The following is a 23330-nucleotide window of genomic DNA, read 5'->3' as shown; positions in this document are numbered from 1 at the left end:
GGTTGCTGGAGGCGGGGGGTTGCGGGTGCCCCGGGGGGGGTTGCGTGTGCCCGGGGGGGGGGGTTGCGGGAGGCGGGGTGTGCAGATGCCGGCAGGGAGTTTGCGGGGTGCGGGTGCCCGGGGGGTTGCGGGAGCCGGCGCGGGGGGGCCCCGCAGCCAATGAGTGCGGCGCGGGGGCGGCTGCGTGCGCGGCCGGCGGCGTGTTGCAGCCGGGCGGCGTGTGCGGGCCGGAGCGGCGGGCACGCAGCGCCTGTCCTCGCACCTGCAACCCCTTCCGACCCCCTTCCCCCCCCCTTTTTTTTTTCTTTTTGGGTTTTTTTTCCCCTCCCCCACCCTTCGGTGCTTTTTTCCCGTTTTTTTTTTTTTCCTCCCCTTCCTTTTTCCTTCTCCCCCCGCCCCCCCTCCATCCCCCCACTCCACCTTCCTGCGCTTTGCTCCGGGAAACGCTGGATTTTAAACCTCTCCCCGCCCGGCAGTGAGTGGGGAAGGAGGAGGAAGAAGACATGGCCCAGGCCAAAATGCACCACCCCGTCTCTTGGGTGATCTTCGCCGGGATGGCCGCGCTCCTCCTCTCCCAAGGTAGGGAATGCCGCGGGGGATGCAGCCCGGGCGGGCGGAGGATGCGCGGTCCCACGGCAGCACCCTCTGGGGGGCCGAGGAGGGGAGAATCCCCCCCAGAGCGGGGACGAGGATCCCCCAGAGCGGGAAGGGAGCTGGGAGAGGGTCTCCAGCCCGCTGTGAAGTTGCGGGGGGTGCGGATGCGGGTACGGCGGAGGAATTCCCGGTGCACCGAGCTCGAGGGGGGGGTTGGCGGGGTGGACACTTCTCCCATGGCGTCCTGATTATTTTTGGGGGTGCAGAATGACTCTGCCATCCCAGCATAATTCCTGCAGGATCAGTGCATCCAACAGGCTGAGGGTCGGGGGGGTTCGGGGTTCCTCCGTGCGTCCCCCCGCCTTTGCTTTTCCAGCAAGGTCGTCCGAAAAACTCGGTGCAGCCCCGCTCCTGCCGGGCTGGGAGTTGGGAAGTCCTTACCCAACCTGTCCCGGATGAGCATGGCTGTCCCCCCAGGCGGGGGATGGTGCTTGGAGGGGAGGGGGGGCTGTGCGAGGGGAAAAAAAAGAGCAAAAAGCGATGGGAAAAGGCGCGGGGGGAAGCGGCGGCAGGAGCCAGCCCCATCTGGCCGGGAGCGCCGAGCCTGTCAGCTCGCGTTAGGCTCCTCGCAGCCATCTGGAGGGGCTATGGGAGCGGGGTTTCCTCCGTGGGAGGAGAGGATGGAGCCGCATCCTGCCCCGGGCCGCCGCCGGAGCTCGGGATGCGCAGGGGGATGCGCCGGGGGGATGCGCCGGGGGGATGCTGCGCCGTGCGAGGCGGGCGGCTGGTTCCCGGGGCTCCGGTGCGGGATGCAAGCGCTCCTCGGGGGGTTGGATGCAGCCCCGGGTGGAATGCAGGCACTTCTCGGAGCATGGATGCACCCCCGGGGCATGCGAGTATTCCTCGGAGGGATGGATGCACCCTCGGAGGGGATGCAAGTATTCCACAGGGAGATGGATGCACCCCCGGGGGGGGGATGCAGGTACTCCTTGGAGCATGGATACACCCCCGGGAGGATGCAGGTATTCCTCGAGGGAATACTGCATGCCCGAGGGGGATGCAGACACCCCTGGCGGGGGAGGATGTAGGTTCCTCTGAGGACGGATGCACCCCGGGGGGGTCGATCCCTCTCCAGGGCCGGATCCAGCTGCCTCTGCGCTGCTCCGAGGGCTGGGAATAGGGTTTGGGCACCGCCGTGCCCCGCTCAGCCCTGCCCGATCCCACCAGCCGAGGTCTCTGCAGCAGCGCTCGGGTGGGCTGTGCGGGGCGGGGGGCTGAGGCGTGAGCAGGGACAGCGACCGGACATCTCCCACCACAAACTTCTCTCTGCTGGGCACGCTGGGCCCGCTCCGGAGAGCCGCCCGTGCGGGATCGACCGGCGCGGGCTGCTTAGCATGCACAGCACACCCCGCGGCCCCGCTCCTCTTCGCCTTCCTCCCGCTCTCCCTCCTCTCCTTCTCCCAGGGTTGCTGCTTCCTGCTCGGCGTGCCGGCATCCCTGCATCCCGGGGGCTTCCCTGGGGCTGGGATCCCCGGCCCCCTTGGCTGCCCACCTCTGCGGGGTTGGGGCTCCCCAGGAGGGGGGTGAAGCTGCCCCTTTCCCTCCTCACTCCCCCTGCCTGGAATTTGTGCTTCGTTTCTTTTATTATTTCATTATTTTATTATTTCATTATTTTATTATTTCATTATTTTATTATTTCATTATTTTATTATTTTTTAATGCTTGCTTTGGGGCTCCTGACTTGGCTTCCTTGCAGTCTTATTCCCTGCCTCTGGTCATCTCTCCTGCTTCCTCTCCCTGCTCCCTTGAAAGCTTGTGGATCAGAAAGCAGTTGGTTTTTCATTTCTTTCTTTAGTATTTTTTTAATTCTCCTGGGCAGCAGAGCCGTGGGGAGGAATGTGCTGCCTCCCCAAGCCTAAAATCCCCCAATTCCCTGCCTTGCAGGAGTCTGATGTGAGTGCCAGAAGTCCCCGAGTCACTGCTGGGATGAGGAAAAACAGGGATCCACCTTGTTCCATGGTCTGGGGGGGGACCCAGGGCAGAGCCATGGGGTGTGGGTGAAACATTGCACAGGGCAGCCTTTGGCAGCAAAAACCTTGGGCCTTTTTTGGGCTGGGAGATACTGGAGGGAAGGAGTCCCTTCTTGCATAATTGTATTTAAGAGTCATTAAAAACTAAAAAAAACACCTAGCAAAAATAATTTTGAATCTTGGCACAAACCTTTTAAGGGAGTTTTGAGAAATTTGGGGTCATTCACCTCAAAGGTAATATAAGAAAATCAGCAGTAATGTTCTGCTGCTTCATTAGTTCTTCTGATATTCACAGTATTTTTTGGAATTTTTAAGTTTTCTCCTTTCATTTGGTGTCCAGAAGTGGAGCTGGTTTGTGTTGGAAAATGTGAAAATTATTGTCCTGCAGGAAAAAACCGTGCTTTGCACAAATCTCCTCCAAACAGCTCCAGAGACATGTGCTGCCCTCTGCAGCAGCCCATCCATCCTCCAGGTCATTTCCCTATTTACAGCCAAACAAACAATAAGAAAAGTGGTTTGTGAGTGTTCTCGAAAGGAAAGCAGAGCGTGAAGTGGGTAATTCAGAAGTGTTTGACCACCTGCACTTGTGCAAACATCTGTAGGTCCTCCAAGTCCTGCAGATTCGCTGTCGGATTTGTGGAATTGTGGCCCTGAAATGGGAGCTGTTGAGTGTTGTGTCCGTCAGGAAGGAACCCTCTGGGCCCTGGAATGTCCAGAGTGGTTGGACATCAAGGGAGCTGTTGGGTGTTGATGCTGGAGAGCAAGGCCAGGGAGCTTGGCTTGGATTCTCCACCCCCTTGGGAATGAGCTGGAGGTGTCCATTGCATCAACTCATGGAAAAGACAGAGGTCCAACCATAAGTTGGGAAGGGTGGAGGCTGCAAGGGCTGGGATGGCCCTGGGCGTTGGGAAGTGAGTGGCTGTTTGGCAACACAGCTCTCATTGTGTGTCCTCTGGGGGAGTTTTAAATAGCAGCAAGGAAAATCCTGGATATCCCTAAACGGGGACCCAGCAGCAGCATCTTCTCTTCCCTCTTTCCCTGTTTGAAAGGAAAGGGGTGGTCTTGCATGTGCCTGGTCTCCCTGACCCACACCCCACGTGGAATCCTCGAGGAAGAGGCAAAACCCCCCACCCCAGCAGTCAGGAGTGGGGGAGCCGAGGGAACTCTTTCCTCAGCCGCACAGAAAAGGATTAACCAGGCTAAAAGGTCATAGAAGATTTAGCTGGGCCTTTAGCATCAGTAAGCCAAGAATTATGGGAATTTGATTTACAAATTAGCATAAAGACCTTATTCTAATAAGCATGGAAGCTGAAATAGGTATGTAAAATAATAGCATACATCAACATCCTGCACGGAGCGTTCCTCATCCCAAAGAATTATTAGCTCGGTCGATGTGGCTGGGAGGCAGATAATTCCCAAACTGAGACACAGCCTGTGCTGGTGTGTGATGGAAAGGCTGGATCTGGCCCGGAGACACATCCACAGGGAGGAGAGGCTGGGTATTTCCCCTCGGGAAGGGCAGGATTTGGGATCACCAGCTGGGCTGGGGCTACGCGTCCCAGAAGGACTTTCCCTGGGTGGAGGCGGGAGGGGAAACCTTCTGGCAGTTCCTGCAGAAGGGTAATTGCACTAATGAATGTGTATAAGAAAAATTAGGTGTATCGACATCTTTTTGTGAATCCCTGGATTTATTGTTCCTCGGGAAAAATATTAGATGTGGTTAATAGTTACCGAGCGGGTCAATAAAATGTGATATTCACCCCAACAGCAGAAAATAGCTATTTAATAGGTAATAACAGTAATAATCAATACCTCCACAATTAGATAACCCAGTTATATGCAGTACATAAAAGGAGGGGAATGAACTCCAGTTGCTGGATGGCCGGATTTGGAGTGTGGCTGAACATCCGTCATTCCCGCTAATTCCAGGCGGAGCCGTAAGCAGGTACCAGCACCTCTGGAAATCAGGCCACCACGTGGGATTAATTGGCTAATTTTTAAGCCTCAGTGAAGCAAACAGGAACCTGAGGAGACCTTTGGCACTGGAAAACAGGTTGTGTTGTGCAAAGCCCTGGGATGGCACCCAAAAATGTTTGGGATTTTGGGCTGGGCGGTGGAGTTGCAGGTGGGGTTTTCCGTGGGAATTTTTGTGGGAGCATCCCTCCACTGAGCTGGTTACACAGCAGGGGATTGGCAGGATATGGCAGGGAGTAAAGTTGTTGTAGTGGCTCTATCCAAAAGGTTGTTGTGTGTAGTGAGTAACCTCAGAGTTGTGGGGGACGTGGGCTGGAGTAGTTTGTGTTGTAGCTACAACAGATTTAGGAGCTCCAGTTGTGGACTGGAGGTATGTGAGGTCCCATAAATGCTGACACATCTCAGGATGTTGTTGTTTGCTGTTCACAAAATCCAGGTGTGAACAAGGTGCCTGTGGTTATTTAAAGTGGGAACACGAGGAGGCAAAAAAGCATCATCTCATATGTTCATGGCAAAGGTTTGGAGCTGCAGCTTGGACTTGGAGTTGAGCTCTTGGCTTCAAACAGGGTCCAAAATGAGCAAAGTGCTGGATTTTGGGATTCTATAGTGGAAGTCCAAGGTGGTGTGGGACTGCTCTGCCATTCCCACATTTGGGATGGGCCTCCTTGACTGGTCAAGAGGAAGTAAATACCATTTGGATAAGCAGGTGGGAGTTGTGAGCTTGGAAAAAACCTCCTCTGGTAAAACCAAACTTCTGAAGCAACCCAGGGACCATCCCTCTGTACAAGACTTTGCTGCTGGATGCTGTGGAGGCTGCACCCGGTTTTGGGACATCCTTGTGCTTAGCAAAAGCTACTTTTTCTTTTCCATGTAGGCATTTTGACCAGCATAATAAATAACCCTGGCTCGTGGCTTTTCTGCCTTCCTCTGATGGAGACAAGCACAATATTGGAAGTTCCACAAGATTGGAACTGTCTGCTTTGTGTATTTTTCTTGCAGTTTTCACTTAAAAATACCCATATTGTGATTTCCCCCTCCCTTTCCCCCCCCATTTTATTTTTTCCCTATGGGGAAAGGATTGATCAGTTGACAGATCTGGGTCAGGTTGGTGAGCAGGGCTCACTGTTTGCTGTGATAAAGTGGGATGGAGGTGGATGGGGAGAGCTCTGCTTCCCAGGCAGCTCCAGCCAGACAGAGGGGGGACACTCCAGCTTTCTCACAGCTTGAGAAACACCTTGTGGGGTGTAACTATTTGGCCGTGCAGATCGGGAAAAAACCCTCATTCGTGTTTGGTTTTGCTTCCCAAACTTCAGTAGTGGCAAGAAAGGGCAAGATTTTCCTTGCTTGTTCCCCAGTTAAGGGTCATCTTTCAGAGCAGAGCTTTAAAGAGGGGAAAAGTGATTTTTTTTAAGCATTACTGGTCATTCTCCTTTGGTGGATGGTGGCAAATCTCCCGTTAGACTCAGTGGGACCCAAACCTGATCTATCTCAGGTGTTCATGGCAAAGGCTTGGAGCTGCAGCTTGGACTTGGAGTTGAGCTCTGGGTTTCCAGAAGGTGCCAAAATGAGCGAGGTGCCAGATTTTGGGATTCTGTAGTGGCAGTCCAAGCCCTAGTGCTATGCCCCATGGCCAGCCAGCATCCTGCACCTCAGCACATGGGGTTTTCATGCCTTTAGTAGCTTTTGTAGGCAAAAAAACAGGCTGAGAGAGCTGGGGTTGGTCAGCCTGGAGAAGAAAAGGCTCCAGGGAGACCTGAGAGCCCCTTCCAGTGCCTAAAGGGGCTCCAAGGGAGCTGGAGAGGGACTTTGGACAAGGACCTGGAGGGACAGGACAAGGAGGAATGGCTTCCCATGGACACAAGGCAGGGTTAGATGGGATATTGGGAAGGAATTCTGACCTGTGAGGGTGGGGAGGCCCTGGCACAGGTTGCCCAGAGAGGCTGTGGCTGCCCCATCCCTGGAAGTGCTCAAGGACAATTGTTTGCTCCAGACAAGGCTTAGAGCAACCTGGTGTAGTGGAAGTGTCCCTGCCCATGGCAGGGACATGGATGGTGGTGGCACTGGATGAGCTTTAATGTCCCCAAACCATTCTGGGATTCTACGAAAACTCAGGATTGCAAGGAATGATCTCTCTGTCACTGCATCCCCCGGGGCACTCCAACCCTTCCAGCCCTTCCGAGGGTGCTGGTGCATCCTCCAGCCATCCCACCTCCGCTGCTCCTGGAATGTTTGGAGCCGTGGCCACCTCCCTCCCTGCTCCTTCCCGAAGCAGCACCTTGCTCTTGGTTAATAATAAATCAGAGGTGCTGCCTTTGCTGGGCTCTGCTCTCTGCCACCGGGAAGGATATCATGGATTTTTGATGCGCTCAACAGTTAATATGTGTAATGCTGAAAGCTGTTGTAAATTAATTGACCCCTCGACCCCCTTGTCCTGTTGACTGTTCCCACTAAAGACAGTGTTCAGTTCTTGGCATCCTCACACCCCCCCCCCTTTTCCCTTCCTCCAGCTCCCACATGCTTCGCTTACTAATCAGGGGCAGCTGAAAAAGGAGCTGTGGCTCCAAAAAGCTTTGTAGCAGCTGGGTGGGGAATCCAGGATCCCTGGTGGTTGGAGTGTTTCCTTTAAAGCACTGATGGAAGCAGGCACAGCATCCTCTGCCTTTCCATGAGGACGATGGGGACAGAGGGATGAAGGTGCTGCCAGGCTAAAAGGTCCTGGAGCAGCACTGAGGACCCTCTGGAGGTGGGTGGAAGGTGGAAGGATGTTCAGCACCTCGTGTGAGGCACCTGCTGAGCTGTGGCTCATACCGAATGCTCACTGTTGGAGTCGTGGTGGGTCTGGCTTGGAGGAAGGATGGGAGCAGGTGGTCAGCTGGAATTTTATGGGAAATAACAGAAAAAGATCCCAGAATACCTCGAGTTGGAAAGGAGCGTAAAGATCATCAGTTCCAACCCCTGCCCTGGGCTGGGACACCTTCCCAGGTTGCTCCAAGCCCCATCCAACCTGGCCTTGAGCACTTCCAGGGATGGGGTCTTTTCCTGGATATTGCTGAGCATGGGGAAACCCTGATTTAGGTTGGGAAGGAACTTAAAAAACCACAAGGCTCAGCCCACGGGGCCGGTTCTCATCCTCCCGTGACTCCCGGTGGGAGACAGCAGCTGCCGAGGAGTGGGAAATGCCACAGGAAATTGTGCAACATTAGCAACCAGGCAGAGTGTTTTAGGCTTTTCTGATTCCAAAATGAAGTGGAAAAGTACAATCGCAAATTCCCATTGAAAGTAAATTCTGGGAAAAGCAAGGATCGATTTTTTTTGAAGCGGTTTTTTTTTTCATGTTCAGATTCGGAGCTTTATGTACCAAGTTGGGAAGTGATTTCAAACAAAACAGAAAGAGGCTCCGAAGGCCACATTGCAGCGCTATCAAAGAGCCTGGAGTCTCCAGCCTCGTTCCATTTTGTATTGTTATTTCTTCAAAACAGATCCTCTGCTAATGTTTCCATTTTACCAGAAACGGAATTCTTGATTTAAAGAACCGGTTTGAAAGCCAAACCTGACCCGCCTCGCTGGAAGCATGACAAGCCCTCGGAGCAAAGCAAGGTTCATTAATACCATAATATTCTCTCTCTTTTTAAGCGTTTCGGGCTTTTTTTCCCCCTCTGGTAGGAGTTATCTGGTGAACAGCACTAAGCTCCCGGGTCGGTTTGGGTGGTTTTAGCTTTTATTCCCTTTCTGCAGGACAGATGGTATTTAGAGATCAGAGGGTGCCTCCGTTAGACTTTTAGTTTTCCAAAGTCAATTCCCAAAGCCAGCACCGGCGTTTTGATAGTGGGCCAAGGCACAGGAGAGCAGCAGGGCTGGCTGGCACGAGGTGAATTTGGATTTAGGATGAATGACATCTCTCTTAACGAAGCCCTTTCAGGAACAAAGCTGGCGAGGAGCAGGATCCATGATCCATTAGAGGCTGGGATGGTGGCGGAGCCAAAACCTCCTTGTCACTGAAGACAACATGAAAAAAAAAGTGTATTATTTATTGTTTACTCTTTGTGCCGCTTTTCTGCACGTCAGCGCTTCCCATTGTGTGTTTTGGGCTTCAAAACCTGACATCACATTAGACACCGTCTCCAAAGCCCCCAAATAATGCATATAAACTATGATTATTCCTTCTGATCCACTTGTGTTTATGTAAATGGCTGGAAAAGCGGTTTTCAGCTTATTTCGGGAGCTTAAGGGATTCATACCAAGCCTATTATTGAAAAATCAGAAAGTGAAAAGCAACTTCTGAGACGAGGAATTAGCAACTCAATGGCAGCGTGCGTTCGGCGGGATCCGGCTGCGCTGCCGATGGGAATTCCCTCGGGAGTCAAAAATCCAACACGTGGCAACAGGTTGAGGGGCTTTGCAGGGAGCAGGGACTCGGAGGAGGTTTGGGGTGAATCCAGAGGGGTGAGGGGCTGGAGAGGGAGTCGGGGTGCAGTCATTGGTGGTGGGATTGTGTCAGGTTTTGTGGTGGATGACGGGAGGGCATTGCTGCCTTCAAAATCCACCAGGCACCTGGGGATAACCCTGGCTCTGTGTCCTTCATCCATGAGTGGATCCTGGAAAGGGGCTGACGGTGCTTGGCAGCACCTGTATACCCCCAGTGTGGCTATTCCTGCTCCTTCCAAGCCTTTTCCCTCAGGAGAGGTGGGATGAGCTGCAGATCCTCTTCGGGCTCCAACCCCTTCCAACCAGCCCTGCAGCAGCTCATCCCTCCTCTCCTGCTGCCGTTTTTTTTCCCTGGTTCGGTCCCTTTCCCCCTTCCTTATGTTAATTTCCCACCTGAGCACCAAGTACTTTATAAATAGCAAATCTGAAATGAATTTCCTAGCAGCAATCATTATCTCCCTCGACAGCCATTAAACATTCACACAAGCAGAGCAAAATGACAAAGGGGATTGATTTTTACAGTATGTTGGGGGGGAGGCAGGAGAAAGGAAATATGTTGACAAGGCTTTTTTTTTTTCCTCCCCTTAATTCCCCCCCTCTCCCCATTCTCCAGTCCCTTCAGCATCCTCTGCCTTGCGGAATTTACGATCACCCTTTTTTTTTGGAGGGCGGGTTGGGAGGGGACTGGAGAGGGCGAAGTTGGAAATAAACGACAATAAATTAAGAAAATAAGGGGAAAACCAAAAAGCAGCAAGCTCTATTCCCTTCTCCCCTCGAGCAGCGAGCTCCATTCCCTGCTCCTCCAGCCCCTGGAAGCCTCGCTCCGATCCGTCGGCTGCGTACAACTGGTAAACACGAAGTTGGTTCCGTGGCCCCGGCTGTTGAGATGAATATGTCAGAGTTAATGCCTCTGAAGATGGAGGGGTGGGCTGGAGGGGAAGGGGGGGGCCCAATCTCGGAGCCTGCTCAGCAGAATAAATGTGTTGATGCAATCGTTGGGAGCCGCTGCCGAATGAGGCACTGTAGCTGAAAATTTAACTTTGATTTCAATTTTCATATTTGTCAGCAATAATTAGATTCAAGAAATGTTTTTGCCGCTGTTCTAAAATACTAATAAGTAGGAGCCTTTGTAGTCTGGCTAATGGAGCCTTTTTTTTCCTAGTGGGCTAGAAAAATTCCATTAAAGGGGAAAGTCATACTATATTACCATGCTTCAACATGCATTGACTCCGCTGCCACAGGAATATCTGCGCCAGGAAACAGTGTCCCTGCTTCCAGCTGCTGGAGAGTGGGCTTAGGATTGGTTGGGGCTTCCCAGGGAGCAGGGAAGGCTGGAGGGGACCCCTTACATCCAGTTGGCTGGGGGGTGATGCTCTTTGGGGCACCAGGAAGCTTTCAAAGTGCCCGTGGGATGATATTCCAGTGGTGGCCTGGCTCTCAGCCAGCTGGCTCCGGCAGGATTTTTTGGTGTTGCCATTTCCCCTTGGGTTTAAAGCCTCGGATCAATGAGGAATCTCCCCTTGGTCGCTCTGCCAAAGGCAGAGAGCCCCTTGTCTCCCTGCCCACCCTGTGGGGTGGATTTCCTTGGCAGCTCATGCCAGGTTTTATCACGGAGCGATGCCGGCGAGGGCAGTGATATTAAATTTGCTGGCGATACGCACAGCAAATGGGGGAAGCTCTAAGTTGTGTCATTCTCAAGTTACTTCAGCCTATTAAGCAAACAAAAGCACTTGTGGAGTGAGAAATGGAAATGGCCAACGCGGCCCGATTAATCCTGGATGTACAATTCCATTAATAAGCCAGCTTTTAATAGGTGGTTCTTTCCAGGAGCTGCTGGGACGAAGAATTGATGTATTCACTGTAATTGTATTGCAACTAATAGGATCGGGAGAAAATTGTATGGAGAACTTGTTCCTTTGCCACCATTTTCCAATCAGTTGAAATAATGCAGGAGAGCCCAGCAAGGTAATGAGACTTAAATCTAAACAGGAATATTTTTAATTTCCGTGCAGGGGATTTTGGCTTGTGCTTTTGCTTCCCCATAGAGTGAGCAGAAACCCACTCAGTGGGTTTCTACCCACAGCAGCGGGGAGGAGAAGCGCTGGAGGAAATGGGGATCCCAGTCCCGATGGAATTGCCCAGTGGCTGGATTCTGGGGCTGCTGTCTCAGCTGGGTGCTGGGAGATGTGGCTGCTGGTGCAGAGCTGTGCCAGGTCTGGGAGCCTCCAGCCTCCCTTCTGAATTCTAAAGGGGTGTGTGTCTGGATGCCCAGGGACGGGACTGCCCCTCTGGCATCTCAGCCAGAGCTTTTGTTCCTGTCATTGGCAGGAGAGGAGCCTTCCCCCTCCACAGTCGATGTGGTTCACTGGGAGAGCTCATTAACGAGCCTCAGGTCCTCGCTCCATTCATCCCATGTTTATTCAGACCCTCCATCCCAGGGCTCTGACACTTTGCTGATCCTCCCTTTCCAGCGAACTCCCACAAAAACCCACCTCCTGCTCTGGGGAGCAAACCCCCCTGTGTGGCTGTGCCTCTGGGCCCCTGTGAGATGCAGGGAGGGATTTGGGCTTTAATCCCCGAGCATCTCTCCGAGAGCTCTTGAAATAGTGATACCCTTGGTACAACACTGCAAATCCCAGGCAGGCTGGGTGGCTCAGCACAGCAGTGCCTTGGGATGCAGATCTCCATAATATCCTTGCAATGGTGGAATAATGCACGTTAAAGGAAAGGAAATATTAACGTAGGAGCTGCCAAAATCCATGTGGCCCCTGATTATTGCAGCTGTGCCTTTGCCAGGAGAAGTTTGCAGCCACTTTTGGTCTCTTCATCGCTGGTTCGGGGCTGTTTGTTTTTCACTCCTCCTCCCTATTTGTATGCAAGCTCTGACCCTGCTTTGGTGACAGGCTAGAGAGTAAATAGAAAGGGGAGGGGGGAAAAAAAGGCAAGGAAAAAAAAATGAAGGCACAATTCAGCTCAAATCCCTGAGGGAACAGATGTGATTGCCTTCCAGAAATGGCTCCAATAAGGCCAGAAAGGAATATTGCTTTTATAGCTTTTGGGATATAAAACATTTAGAAAATGTGATTGAGTGGCAGTGCCTAATTTATCATTTACCCATTTCTCTATCCACCCAAACAGAGGAGTATCTTCAAATGGACTCACTGCCACTCTTTTTTTTTTTGGCTTTTTGCCTCTTTCCTGTGTGTGACACACGTGAAAAGCCATGTTCCCTTGCACGCCCAGCCGTGTGTGTGCACACACAGGCACGTGTTCCCCCACGCTCCTGGCTCCTTGTCCCTGTGCCTGTGTCATGGATTTATCATCGTTCTGCTAAGCACTCAAACTCCTGTGGCTATTTATAATTAATGCTCAGAAACCTGCCAATCCATTTAATGACACTAGGAGGTCACGGCCTCCCTTATAGCTTCCCATTAATCATCATTAGAACAATTCTGGGTTTTTTACGTTCTTTTTAAATGTTAATTCACCTTTATAATGCTGCTTTCAGCTCTGACTGCAAAGGGATACTCTGCAGTCACTCCAGACTGTCTTGCGAGTGTGTGCAGGTGAAAGGCGCAGTGGGACAATTGCACTTGATAAAGTCTCTTGGATATCTCCCGCTGGAATGAATTACACTCACAAACTCTGCCAGATGGGATTTCTTCACTGCCCTCTGCTGCCGGCTCCTCGCAGCGATGCTGGCGCAGCTCCCTCCCTCCCGGCTCCATCCCTCGGGTACCGCCGAGCCCCTCGCCATCCCTCCTCACCTGCAGAGACCCCTGCGCTGCTGGGAACCGTAAAATCAGAGAATCCTGGAATGGTTTGGCCTGGAAGGGAGCCTAAAAATCGTCTAGTTCCGTGTGGCACGTGGCTCCTGAGTGGAATAAGTTCCTCGACGCTGGCACGGAGCTCGGCAAAGCCTTGTCTGCTCTGCCAGGCTGTGCTCGGGCACGTCTTCACAGGGCAGATTTCGGTGGTGTAAGGTGGGCTCACACGGGGTTTTACAGGTTGTGGATGTTGTGTCTCGGTTTGGGTGGAAGGTCAAACTCATTCCTTGTGAAGGTTGACAAAAAATCCCAGCTCCCAGGGGCAGGGCTGCTCACAGCAGGGAGTCCATCTCCTCTTCCACGGGAAGCAGGAACCATCCAGCGCTTTCCCTGCATCCCAAAGCTCCCTCTGTCGTCGCCACAGCCCCTGGGAGCCGATGCCCTGGCACAGTGTGGGGGATCAGCAGCGATGTCAGGAGGCAGCTGGGAGGAATGAAAGCTCTGGGTGTGATCTGGTACCTTTGGCAAGCAGCAGTTCCTCTTCAGTAGCCCTCTCCTGGCTTGTGGTTGGGAGCAATCATCCCTCTCCAAAGTCAGTCTGTGCCTGCCATTGACAGGAGCGGTTCCAACGCGGTGTCTGATCCGGGTTGGGGTGTTGATCCTCTTGGGAATGGTTCCACAGTGGGGTGGTGTAAGACATGGTGCTGTGTGAGCTGCTTCTCTGACAGAGCTCCTGGAGACTTGTCACAGCCCTGGGTGACAAACCTGGAGCTCGTCCTGTGACTCTTTCTCCGTGTTCATCCAGGAGGGGAGGAGGCACCACTGACACCCAGCCCCTGCCATGGGAAGCACACACAGCCCCCCGTGGGCTCAGGGTGGGTGAAGGTTCATGCTGACCTTTCATTTTGGGTGAAATAGGATCACTCCTGCTCCTCTGGGGACTTCTGGTCTGGGTGAGAGCCGAGCCCAGCCCCGTTTCTCTGAGTAAATACGCCAGCAGCATTTGGCTTAATGAACTGTGGCTTTTAATAAATGGCTCTTATCTTGCTGAAGTGCTGCTAAATTGTCAGGATTTAAAATTAGCCTAATAGATTTGTGGGCGATGTTTTATTCACTGGGTAGTTGGAAGGCGACAGTGAGAGGGGGAGAGATGGCTCCACCCAGTTCTCCCTGAATTATACACGAGTTATTTATTTGTTTGGGCCGAAGGGGAAATGTTCTGGATTAATGTGCGATGCCTCAGCACCTGACTTAATGAGAATTTAGAGACCTATCCCAAACTGATAGTCTCCAATTAATCACTCGGTGGCCCCTCTGCTTTGCTGTCCCGGGGATATATTTTTCACAGTGGTGGTTGGGTTGTGGTACCCACTGTTGCTTGCCAGGAAAAAGGGATGGAGATGGACTAGGGAGGGTTTTGGGTGCTCTGGTGGCTTCTAGGACAACATCTTGCAGCTTTGCTCCATGGTGATGTGGAAATAGAGCCCATGTATCTCTGTCTATACCATCTATACCTGTGCAACTTGTGTTCTCGAGCCTAAAGTTGAACTTGCTCAGCTTCTTATATATCCTGTGAACTTCCATGAGCCGCCTTGCCTTAATTTCTTTTGGCAACATGGAGCTGGTTGTGATCCTGTTGACAGTTTGGAGACATATGGAGAATCAAGGCAGAACAGTGTTTTATAATAGAGTGATATGGGAACTGGTTGGGATGAAAGATGCCAGGGAAATGTCAATCACTATCATTATCCTAACAAACTGCTGTACCTGCAGAGATAATAATAATATTTAGCAATTATATGGCACCTAACAAGCTCAAACAGCACAGACTGGAGCTAATTAAAGATCCCGAGACTTCCTTTGGGTGGGTGTTTTCCCGAGAGTGTGGACCAGCTTCTCCTCAGAGTCTTTTGTGTGAAGCTAAAGGCACTTCTTTCCCATTTCACAGGTAGGGGAAGGTGGTTGTGCTGGAAATGCCCAGTGAGGACTCTCAGGGAAGGTGGTGGGATCAATCCTGGCACTGGATTGGGCTGTTGGCTCCATTTTGAAGAGCGTTGAGTGGCCTTGACTTGATGACCCAGGTGGCCAGAGGTGTTTAGATGCACTGATGTGCTTATTGCTCATCCTTTATGAAATCAGGGAGACTTTGGGAGCTGGACACCCACACGAGGACCCTCCCAGCATCCCGTGGAGAGGCAGAGGGGATGCTGCAGATGGTTTGCAGGGCTGGATGGTCAGGGGGGCGTTTTCCCCTGTGTCCTCCTGTCTTGCTGGGCTGCTGCTGTTTCCCTCTTGGTTCATGAATCCTCCATCCCTCTTGACTGAGCTGCGTCCCAAGAAAGCTCTCTGGAGGGTGGCACATCCACCAACACCCCAGGTTTGGCCGGGTCATCCAAAATCACAGCGATGGAAAACAAGACTTCCAGCATTTCCACACTGATGAGGTTCTCACCTCACCCTTTCCAAGAGCAACAGGTGAAACCCTTCATGGCTGCTTGGATCCATCTGCGCTCCTTGACCCCTGCCCAGCTCCAGCCCTGGGAACCAGCAGCGTCCCCGTGACACTGTGAAGGTCAGCCTTGGTGTCTGAGGTGGGGCTGGTAGTAGCAATGCATGATGCACCGTGTCAGCCAGAAAGGAAATATTGTATATAAAAGATAAGGGTTTTTTTCCCCCCTTTCTCGTGGCAGAGGAACAAGGCACCGGGTTCATTTGGCATTCATAAAGTCTTGCTTTGGAAACGCCTTTAAGTACTGCTGAGGGAGACTTGAAGGAGCGTGTTTGAGAGTCAAATGCACATCTCCTTGGGCTCTCCTTTCATCTGCTTTAAAAAACACAATCTTTTTTTTAATCTTTTTTTTTTTTTTCCCTTTTCCCCCTCTGTAAAAATACTAATCTTCTCCAGCAGCAGCAGGCACCCAGGGTGCAGGAGCTCGGCAATTAGCTCAGTGAACAGAACAAGAGAGGAGCGGAGGGAAGGGGGGACTCAGCCAAGGACTGGAGGATGCAAAATCCTGCCTGCTAATTAGGAGGCAGCCCAGGATGGGGCCTGCTTAATTCAGGGGCTAAGTCGCCGTGTGTGTCGTCCACCCGGGTGGCAACACGTTCCTCTGTCATCCTCTGGGCTGACCTTTGGCTGAGGGGAAGAGCCAGCAGGGAATTTGGGGCTCGGTCTGGACCTGAACCCACATGGTGGAAGGTTCAGGGAGGATAAGGTGAGGATCACAGAGTCATGGGATGGGGAAGGTTGGAAAAGACCTTTCAGATCATCGAGTCCAACCATCAGCCCAGCACCGTGTTCGGCACTAACCATGTCCCCAAGTGCCACATCCACGTGTTCATTGAACTCTTCCAGGGATGGGGACCCCCCCACTGCCCTGGGCAGCCGCTTTCCAGGAAGAAATTTTCCCAAAATCCAACCTAAACCTCCCCTGGCACAGCTTGAGGCTGTTTCCCCTTGTCCTGTCACTTGTTCCCTGGGAGCAGAGCCCGACCCCCCCACCTGGCTCCAGCCTCCTGTCAGGGAATTCTAGGGAACGAGTAGAGGTTTGTGCACTACCAACAGCAGCTTTGGGAAGCAGAGAGGATTTAGGGACAGACTGTGACCACAGAACCTGCCTGGGCACCCCAGCAACTAAAAGTTGCAACAACCCAATTTCACAGGTACAAGTTCTCTCCAATACTTACTCCTGGGGGGTTTTTTTGATCCAGGATGGGCAGTGCCTGGATATACTGTGAGACAGCCAGAAGAACCCTCTTGGTGGAGTTTAATCTCAATTCTGTCACACAGGGGATATGATTTAATTACACTTACATTCTTCATGTAAGAATCACAGGTCCCGTGAGCTGAGGGGTCAGTTTGAGTTCCTCAGAGGAGGCAGAGCTGCCTCCAGTTTGGCTGGATTTCCAACCTAACAACCGTATTCCCGGCTCCAAGCTGGTCACGAGTCGCTCTTGGGAGAAACACGTGGAGGTTTTGGCCCGAGTCCTCCTCGGACTCTTGGCTGACACGTGGAGAGAAGTGTCCATCCTCCAGAGGCTGGGCTTTCCCTGCAGAGTCCTCGTGCTGGATGTCACGTCAGCGCGGAAATTCAGCGGATGATTCCTGTTATCCTCGCAGGAGCTGAGACAGAAGGAGAGAGATGAAAGCAACGAGAGTTGTCATCAGCCAACCCCCTTCAGATTGTGAAGTGTCACATGGGCAGAAGTTCAGCTCAGCCTCTTCTTTTGGCTGGAACTTTCCTCGTCCTTGAAACCTCTCTCCTTCGCTCTTCACTTGAGGGAAGGGAATTTACTGCGATGAAATGTGTTGTCTTGTGGCTTTTTATGAAAACAGCACATGTCACTGCCCCTGTTTCCTGGAGCCAAAGGATGTGGCTGGATTTCAAAAAGAAAAGGACTGGATGATTTCATTATTGCTAACAACTGTTCCCACCAAGATAAGGGCGGTCTAATCACATTCCCTGTGCAGAAATACCAAGGGAACCAAAAGGGAACGTTTCCATTTGATTTTCCACGTTGTCTTCTGTGTTTTGGTCCTCTTTGGTGCTGTGCAGTGCCAGGAGCAGGCTGGGAGGCTTGAGGGGTTTGGGGGCCAGTCGAGGCAGCAGCAGTGTGGGGGTGTCAGGGTTATCAGGGCTGTCCCAGGTTGGGGGTGCTCTGCCAGCAGCTGCCTTGATTCATGGATTCATTTCTCTGCCTGCAAGCAGGGCTTCATTTCCACATCCCCAGCTCCTTGAGTGGAGTCTGAACCGATGATGGAAGCTGAGCACTGAGCAGAGTGGGAGTTTCCAGCCTTTTTTTTTTCTTCGATTTGCAAATCACCCAGAAGAAAAGTGCCACCTCCCTCATAAAAAAAAAAAAAAAGAAATCAGAGCTTGTGGCTAATAAATTTGCTTCTCTTAATTACGTTTTGCAGGCTCCTGATGCAGATCCCCCTGAGGACTGATCCATAGCTGCAAATTCCCTCTGCAGTGAGCACACTCCGTCTTAAAATGCCGGGAGGTGATGTTGACCCAGGGGCAGGGGGAGAGTAGGGCCAAGATTTTGTCTGTGCCCTCTAACACGCTCCACTTCTGCCTGCAAGGACTTGGCTGCCCTGAGTCCCCACTGCAGCGGTTCCTGTCGCAGGGAAGGAACTCTCAAGGCTTTGATTTGCCTCGTAGCAAGAGATAACATTATCATCTCGTCCTTTAATGATTTGAGGACGGGCTATTTTTCACATCAGCTTCTCCATCTCGGTGGCCCTGACTCCGCCGCGGGTGGGTAACGCACAAATCAGCGCGAGCGAGGGGATGAAGTAACTCAATCTTCCTCCTCGCCCTCTCCTTATTTGCGTGCCCCCAGCACTCAGGAGCTTGGGAAAGGCACTAATTGATGGATCCCATCAGCGCAGTCGGCGAGGAGTTGTCATTTGGTGAGCAAAGCGGGGTGTTCTCTGCTGGAGCGGAGGGTCAGCGCTTCGGGTCCCAGCAGCGACCACCCAAAGAGAAAAGATGACTTATAATTACATTCATAATTGAAAGTGATTAATGGTAGCAAAAGAACTTCGAGCGGTTTCTCGTAATTAAGTACTAATTTTAATTCCTTTGCAGTGCCGAGCACCATATTTGCTTTGCTGGGGATATTTATGGCTGCGCCTTAGCACGCTTTAATGTCTTAAAAATACATGTGAAAGTCATTAACATTTTTTTTTGGTGACTGGGTAAACAAGTAAATATCAATTAATTTGTTTACTTTGTGTCTTTGTGTAATTAGCCCTTATTATTCCAGATTTTTGAGGATTAGTGTTTTGGAGGATTCGTGGCTTTGAGCAGAGCAGAGGAACCTTTGGTCGCTCCCAAGCCTGAGGAGTCCTGCCCTTTGCTCCGGGTCAGTCTGACTGCCTAAAAACTCCCAAAGAAGCGGGAGAAGGAGGCAGGAATCACATCTGGGGTGTTCAGGCTCAGGACATCAGGGCCAAGCGTTGAGCCTGCTGGCAGTGTGGCCTCTCGGAGTCTTGGAGCAGGGCAGGGATCTGTCTGCACACGGCAGATGCTCCCTGGCTGTTGCTTGGTCTTGAAGAACAGAAGTGTCACAAAATCAGCTGCTTCTGCCAGGTTTTGGCTGTCTGGATGTGACACCTTTCAAACTCAGCTGCTGCTCACGATGCTGCCAGTTGAGAGGTGCTCGGGGCTGCCCTCCCTCTCCCCTCGCTCCAGCTGCCGGCACCATCTCCTCCCCACACCTCCTTGGAGAAGGCTCTTCCCCTGGATCCACCCTGGATCCAGCCTTGACTGGATTTTTAGGGATATATTTGCAGAATTTAATGTTTTTTCCTTAATACTATCATTGTTTTGGTTTGGTTTTGAGTCAAAACATGTCAAAGAGTCAAGACATGTCAATCATGTCAAATGGGGCTGGGTTGGGGTTTGGCCATGGCCAGGGAGCTGGGGGATGCTGGTTTTTAGGGGGCTGTACTTAGGTACAAGCATTGGAGGGGCACCAAAGCGGGCAGAATTCCCATTTCGGGGAGTGTGGGGTATTCCAGAGGCCCTGCCAGTGCCCAGGGAGAGCCACAGTCACAGAACCACAGAATGTGCTGAGTTGGAAGGGACCCATCAGGATCACAGAGTCCAACTTCTGGCCCTGTGCAGGACACCCCAAAATCCCACCATGTGCCCGAGAGTGTCAGGGATCTGCTCTGACTGAAAATATCTTCAAACCTGGCTTTATTCAGCACTTTTTCAAGCGCTGCAGAACGAGTGTCACGCCCAGACGCTCTCATGTCCTTCCTGCACCTTGACAAAGTTGTTTTGGGAATCTGTTTCCTGAAAACTTGGTCGTGCTCACATAGCAACACACTGGGCCAGAAAGCACTTGATGGAAATCATGTCTCTTCCTCACCAGTTCCTTGATTCCTTGCTAATGCTTTTCATTCCCTCTTGCTGCTTGAGAGAGCCGATCGTCTGATTAAATTAAGACAGACACAAAAGCAGCTGGCCTGCCAAAGACTGGGATTTTATTAAAAATAATATTGTTTACAGAGTTCTCTCCTTTTATGGCGCGTATAAAGCAGCGTGTTCCACCCGAGCAGCCGGCACACTCGCTGCAATTTACCCGGGAAGAGATGGAAAGACATTAAACCTTGTCTTGATGGGGAGTAGGGAGGGCACGGAGGAGAGGGAGGTTGGGGATAAGAGACGGAGCGAGGGCGTGACAGCAAATGAGAGGGAAGGAGATGCAGGAGAAAACAGAAGAGAAAAGGAAGGATGGTTCCCTGTTCCCCACCTCCCCTTCTCCCCTCGCATACCTGCGCTGAAATGAGGCTTTGAGAAAGGAGAGAGATCGTGGAAAAAGGAGATAAACTAGGGCAGAGAGCTTCAGCTGGGACACAGCCTCCACTGGAGCGGGAGGAGAGCTGCTTGCCCTCCTTGCAATATTCAGGAGCCCTTCCCGGGTGTCCATGCAGGTGGAAAGGCTCCTCCTGTGTGTTCTCAGCTCGTTTGAGGTCCTGCAGATGTTCCATGAGCCCTTGGGCTGGGGTCAAATCAGGGCTGGGAGTGCTTTTTCCTGCCCACCCAAGTGCCTCAGCAAAGAGCTCTCGTGGTTTGTAAATCATTTATTTGTGGTTTATTCGCCCTGCAGGGCTCTGCCAAGGGCAAAGGAGGGCGTGCAGGGCATGGCACAGCAGTGGGTCGTGGCATGAGGGGCTGGCAGTACAACAAACAGAGACAAGGAGGTTTTCCCAAGGTCACAGAAGGAGTTTGAGATAACACCCGAACTCAAACCAGGTCCCCACCTCCAGCACACCCTTGGCTGGCTAAAAGGAGTTCCTGTCTTGCTTTGGGAGACATGGATGAGCCTCCCTGCTGCAGGAGTGCCCCATCTCTGCTTTGCTTTCTCTCTTCGTTCTGTGTCTGTTTGTTTGTTTGATTTGGTTCCAAATAATTAATTGTAAAAACCCATGGCTAATGGTTTGATTGAAGGATGGATGGGTGCTTTAATTAACTTGTGAAAGGATTATACACTTATGTTTTCAGTCTCCCTGACCCCGGCTGAAGTGACAAGGCTTGGACACCCCATGTTTTGAGGGAGCTGAGCACCCCAGGAATGTATGGGATGTGCTGGGAGGGATCAGCCTGGAAAAGCCCCTCGGACCGTGCTGGGAAGATGCCACAGGGATCCTGATTATCACAGAATATCCTGAGCTGAGGGACCCACAAGGGCATGAGGGTTATTATTCATCTCCCCTTCATGAGTGGGGCCCCAGGTCCCATGGAAGAAACACTTCCCACCCCATTTCCTTGGAGCACGGAGCTCCAGCCCTGTCACAGGGAGCACCTTCTGGTGCTCTGATCATATGCTGGTTTTGACACCCTAAAGGGGTTTGGTGGGGTGAGGGAGGTGTCCCATGAGTTATACAAACACTTTAGAGATTTAATAGACCTGAGCCATGTTTTGGAGTGATACAGGTGAAATCTGGGTTGACCATGAGCCATCTGCCCTTCCTTTATAATATGGTTACCATACAAGCTTCCAAGATCCAGCATGAGAGATGCCTTCCTAAACCTAAACCAGACAAAATCCAGCCCTTGTATCTGGTTGGGAATAACCTCAGCAGAGCAGTCTCAGGGCACTGAACCTGCCAAGCTCTCCTGTGCAGGAGGATTTCTGCAAAGGCAGGAACTGAGGAGACAGTGAGACAGAAGCAGGTCTCTGTGGAGGTGGCCCTGTGTCACCCCTCGCTGGCCTGTAGGCACATGGAAGCTTGATGGGTGTCAAAACCTGTATTGATCCCTTGCTCTGAAGGCAGGGAAAGGTTTGGAGCTGTAGCAACAAGTGCTCCAGGCTCTGCAGCTCAGCATGTCTCTGTAGTTGTTTGTGTCTCGAGAATCACTGAGGGAATCTTCGAGGGGAGAAGATTCCCCATCCTCCCCACCCTTCCCCACAGCCCATCCCCAAGGCTGACTCCTCCCCGTGGTTACTCCACTTTTTAGGACAGTGCTGAGCTAAAAGGTGTCTCTTGCACGGATGTTTTAATGAGCAAATAAACTCCAGGACCCGATTCCAGGAGGATTAGAGAAGGAGGAACACTTCTGCAGCTCCTCCACTCCGTAGCTCAGGAAGTTGGGATCAGGTGGGGTCAAATGATTCCCTGACTGAGTCAAAAGTGCTTTGAATATCTCTGGGAGGGAGGAGGCCACTGAGTCACTGGGCAATTTCTCAGCCCTCCCAGTGCAGCACGCTCCAGGTGGGAGCTTCAGCATTGCTGCTTAAAACAAGGCTGATTGGGCTTGTTCTCTCATGGAAAATGCATGAGAAAAAATGAATTTCCACGCTGGATCTTGGATCAAAAGTTGCTTTTACTCTAAACAAGGCTTTTTTGGCTGCCTTTTAGTAGTGGTGTGTGCCTCTGGAATCCTCCCCACTTAGTCCCCCAGCAAAGCACTCGGTTTGATTGCTAATCTGCCTTATTATGTTTTTAAATGCACTCTAATATTTTAGTTTTAGTGGTTTCTTTTTTTTTTTTAATTATTTTTTGAGGCCAAATTCCAGCTTCTGAAGTGCCTTACCTCTCTTTCACTTCAATGGCAGCCCTTCACATTTATCCCAAGGCATAACATGGTCCTTACACCGTTTGAAATTAGATGCACTGATTAGAGCATCTCTCAGCCGCCGCCGCCGCTCTGCACCTCAAAGGACGACTCGGAGGAGAGGCTGGAAGTTGGAGCTGGGAGTATTTATGCACTCAGAACGTTGTTTCTTAGGACTTCACACTTGTTGTAGCTCTCTACAAAGTGACCTGGAAATAGATGTCTGCTCGCAGGTGGTGGGGTGGAGGTGCTGGTGGGAGGTCAGTGGTGACCGTGGGCCCTGGCTGGGAGGATGTCCAGGATTAAGCCAGAGAGGAGAGATGGTCACACAGGGTCAGGTGGAGTTCTTGGTTTTGCCCTGGATTTTTCAGTAAGGGTGGTGAAACACTGAGAAAGGATCTCACTAAAAATCACTGCACCTGATACTCTGAGTTGAGAGTGATTCTGGCTCAGCCAACGGAGATGCTCCAAGGGCTGGAGCCCCTCTGCTCTGGAGCCAGGCTGGGAGAACTGGGGGTGTTCACCTGGAGAAGAGAAAGGTCCAGAGAGATCTGAGAGCCCCTTCCAGTGCCTAAAGGGGCTCCAGGAGAGCTGGAGAGGGACTTGGGACAAGGGTCTGGAGGGACAAAACAAAGGGGAATGGCTTTTCATGGACACAGGGCAGGGTTAGATGGGATATTGGGAAGGAATTCTTGTCTGTGAGGATGCTGAGGCCCTGGCACAGGTTGCCCAGAGAAGCTGTGGCTGCCCCATCCCTGCAAGTGTCCAAGGCTGGGTTGGATAGGGCTTGGAGCAAGCTGGGCTAGTGGAAGGTGTCCCTGCCCACGGCAGGGGCGTAGAACAGGATGAGCTTTAATGTCCCTTCCAATCCATTCATTCTCTGATTCTACTCAGCATTTTCTGACACCAGCAGCAACCTCAGCTCTGCTGCTCATCTCAGAGGTGCTCAGCACCCGTTGCAAGGG

The 23330-nt window shown here is 51.9% G+C and overlaps 1 protein-coding gene across 1 annotated transcript in view; it reads left to right on the top strand.

Annotated features, from left to right (window-relative positions):
- Positions 1-208: 208 nt before the first annotated feature.
- LOC108494865 (protein CEPU-1) overlaps positions 209-23330 on the top strand; it is a 358720-nt gene continuing 335598 nt past the window's right edge. Inside the window, exon 1 of the mRNA XM_017809846.1 lies at positions 209-579. Within this exon, the coding sequence (XP_017665335.1) occupies positions 504-579 (76 nt within the window). The 5' untranslated portion in view covers positions 209-503. The remainder of the gene's footprint in view (positions 580-23330) is intronic.

Source organism: Lepidothrix coronata, unplaced genomic scaffold, assembly GCF_001604755.1.
Source record: "Lepidothrix coronata isolate B3197 unplaced genomic scaffold, Lepidothrix_coronata-1.0 Scaffold27, whole genome shotgun sequence".
NCBI lineage: Eukaryota > Metazoa > Chordata > Aves > Passeriformes > Pipridae > Lepidothrix > Lepidothrix coronata.
Note: the sequence above shows the minus strand (reverse complement) of the source record. Positions and strands in the feature narration are given on the sequence as shown.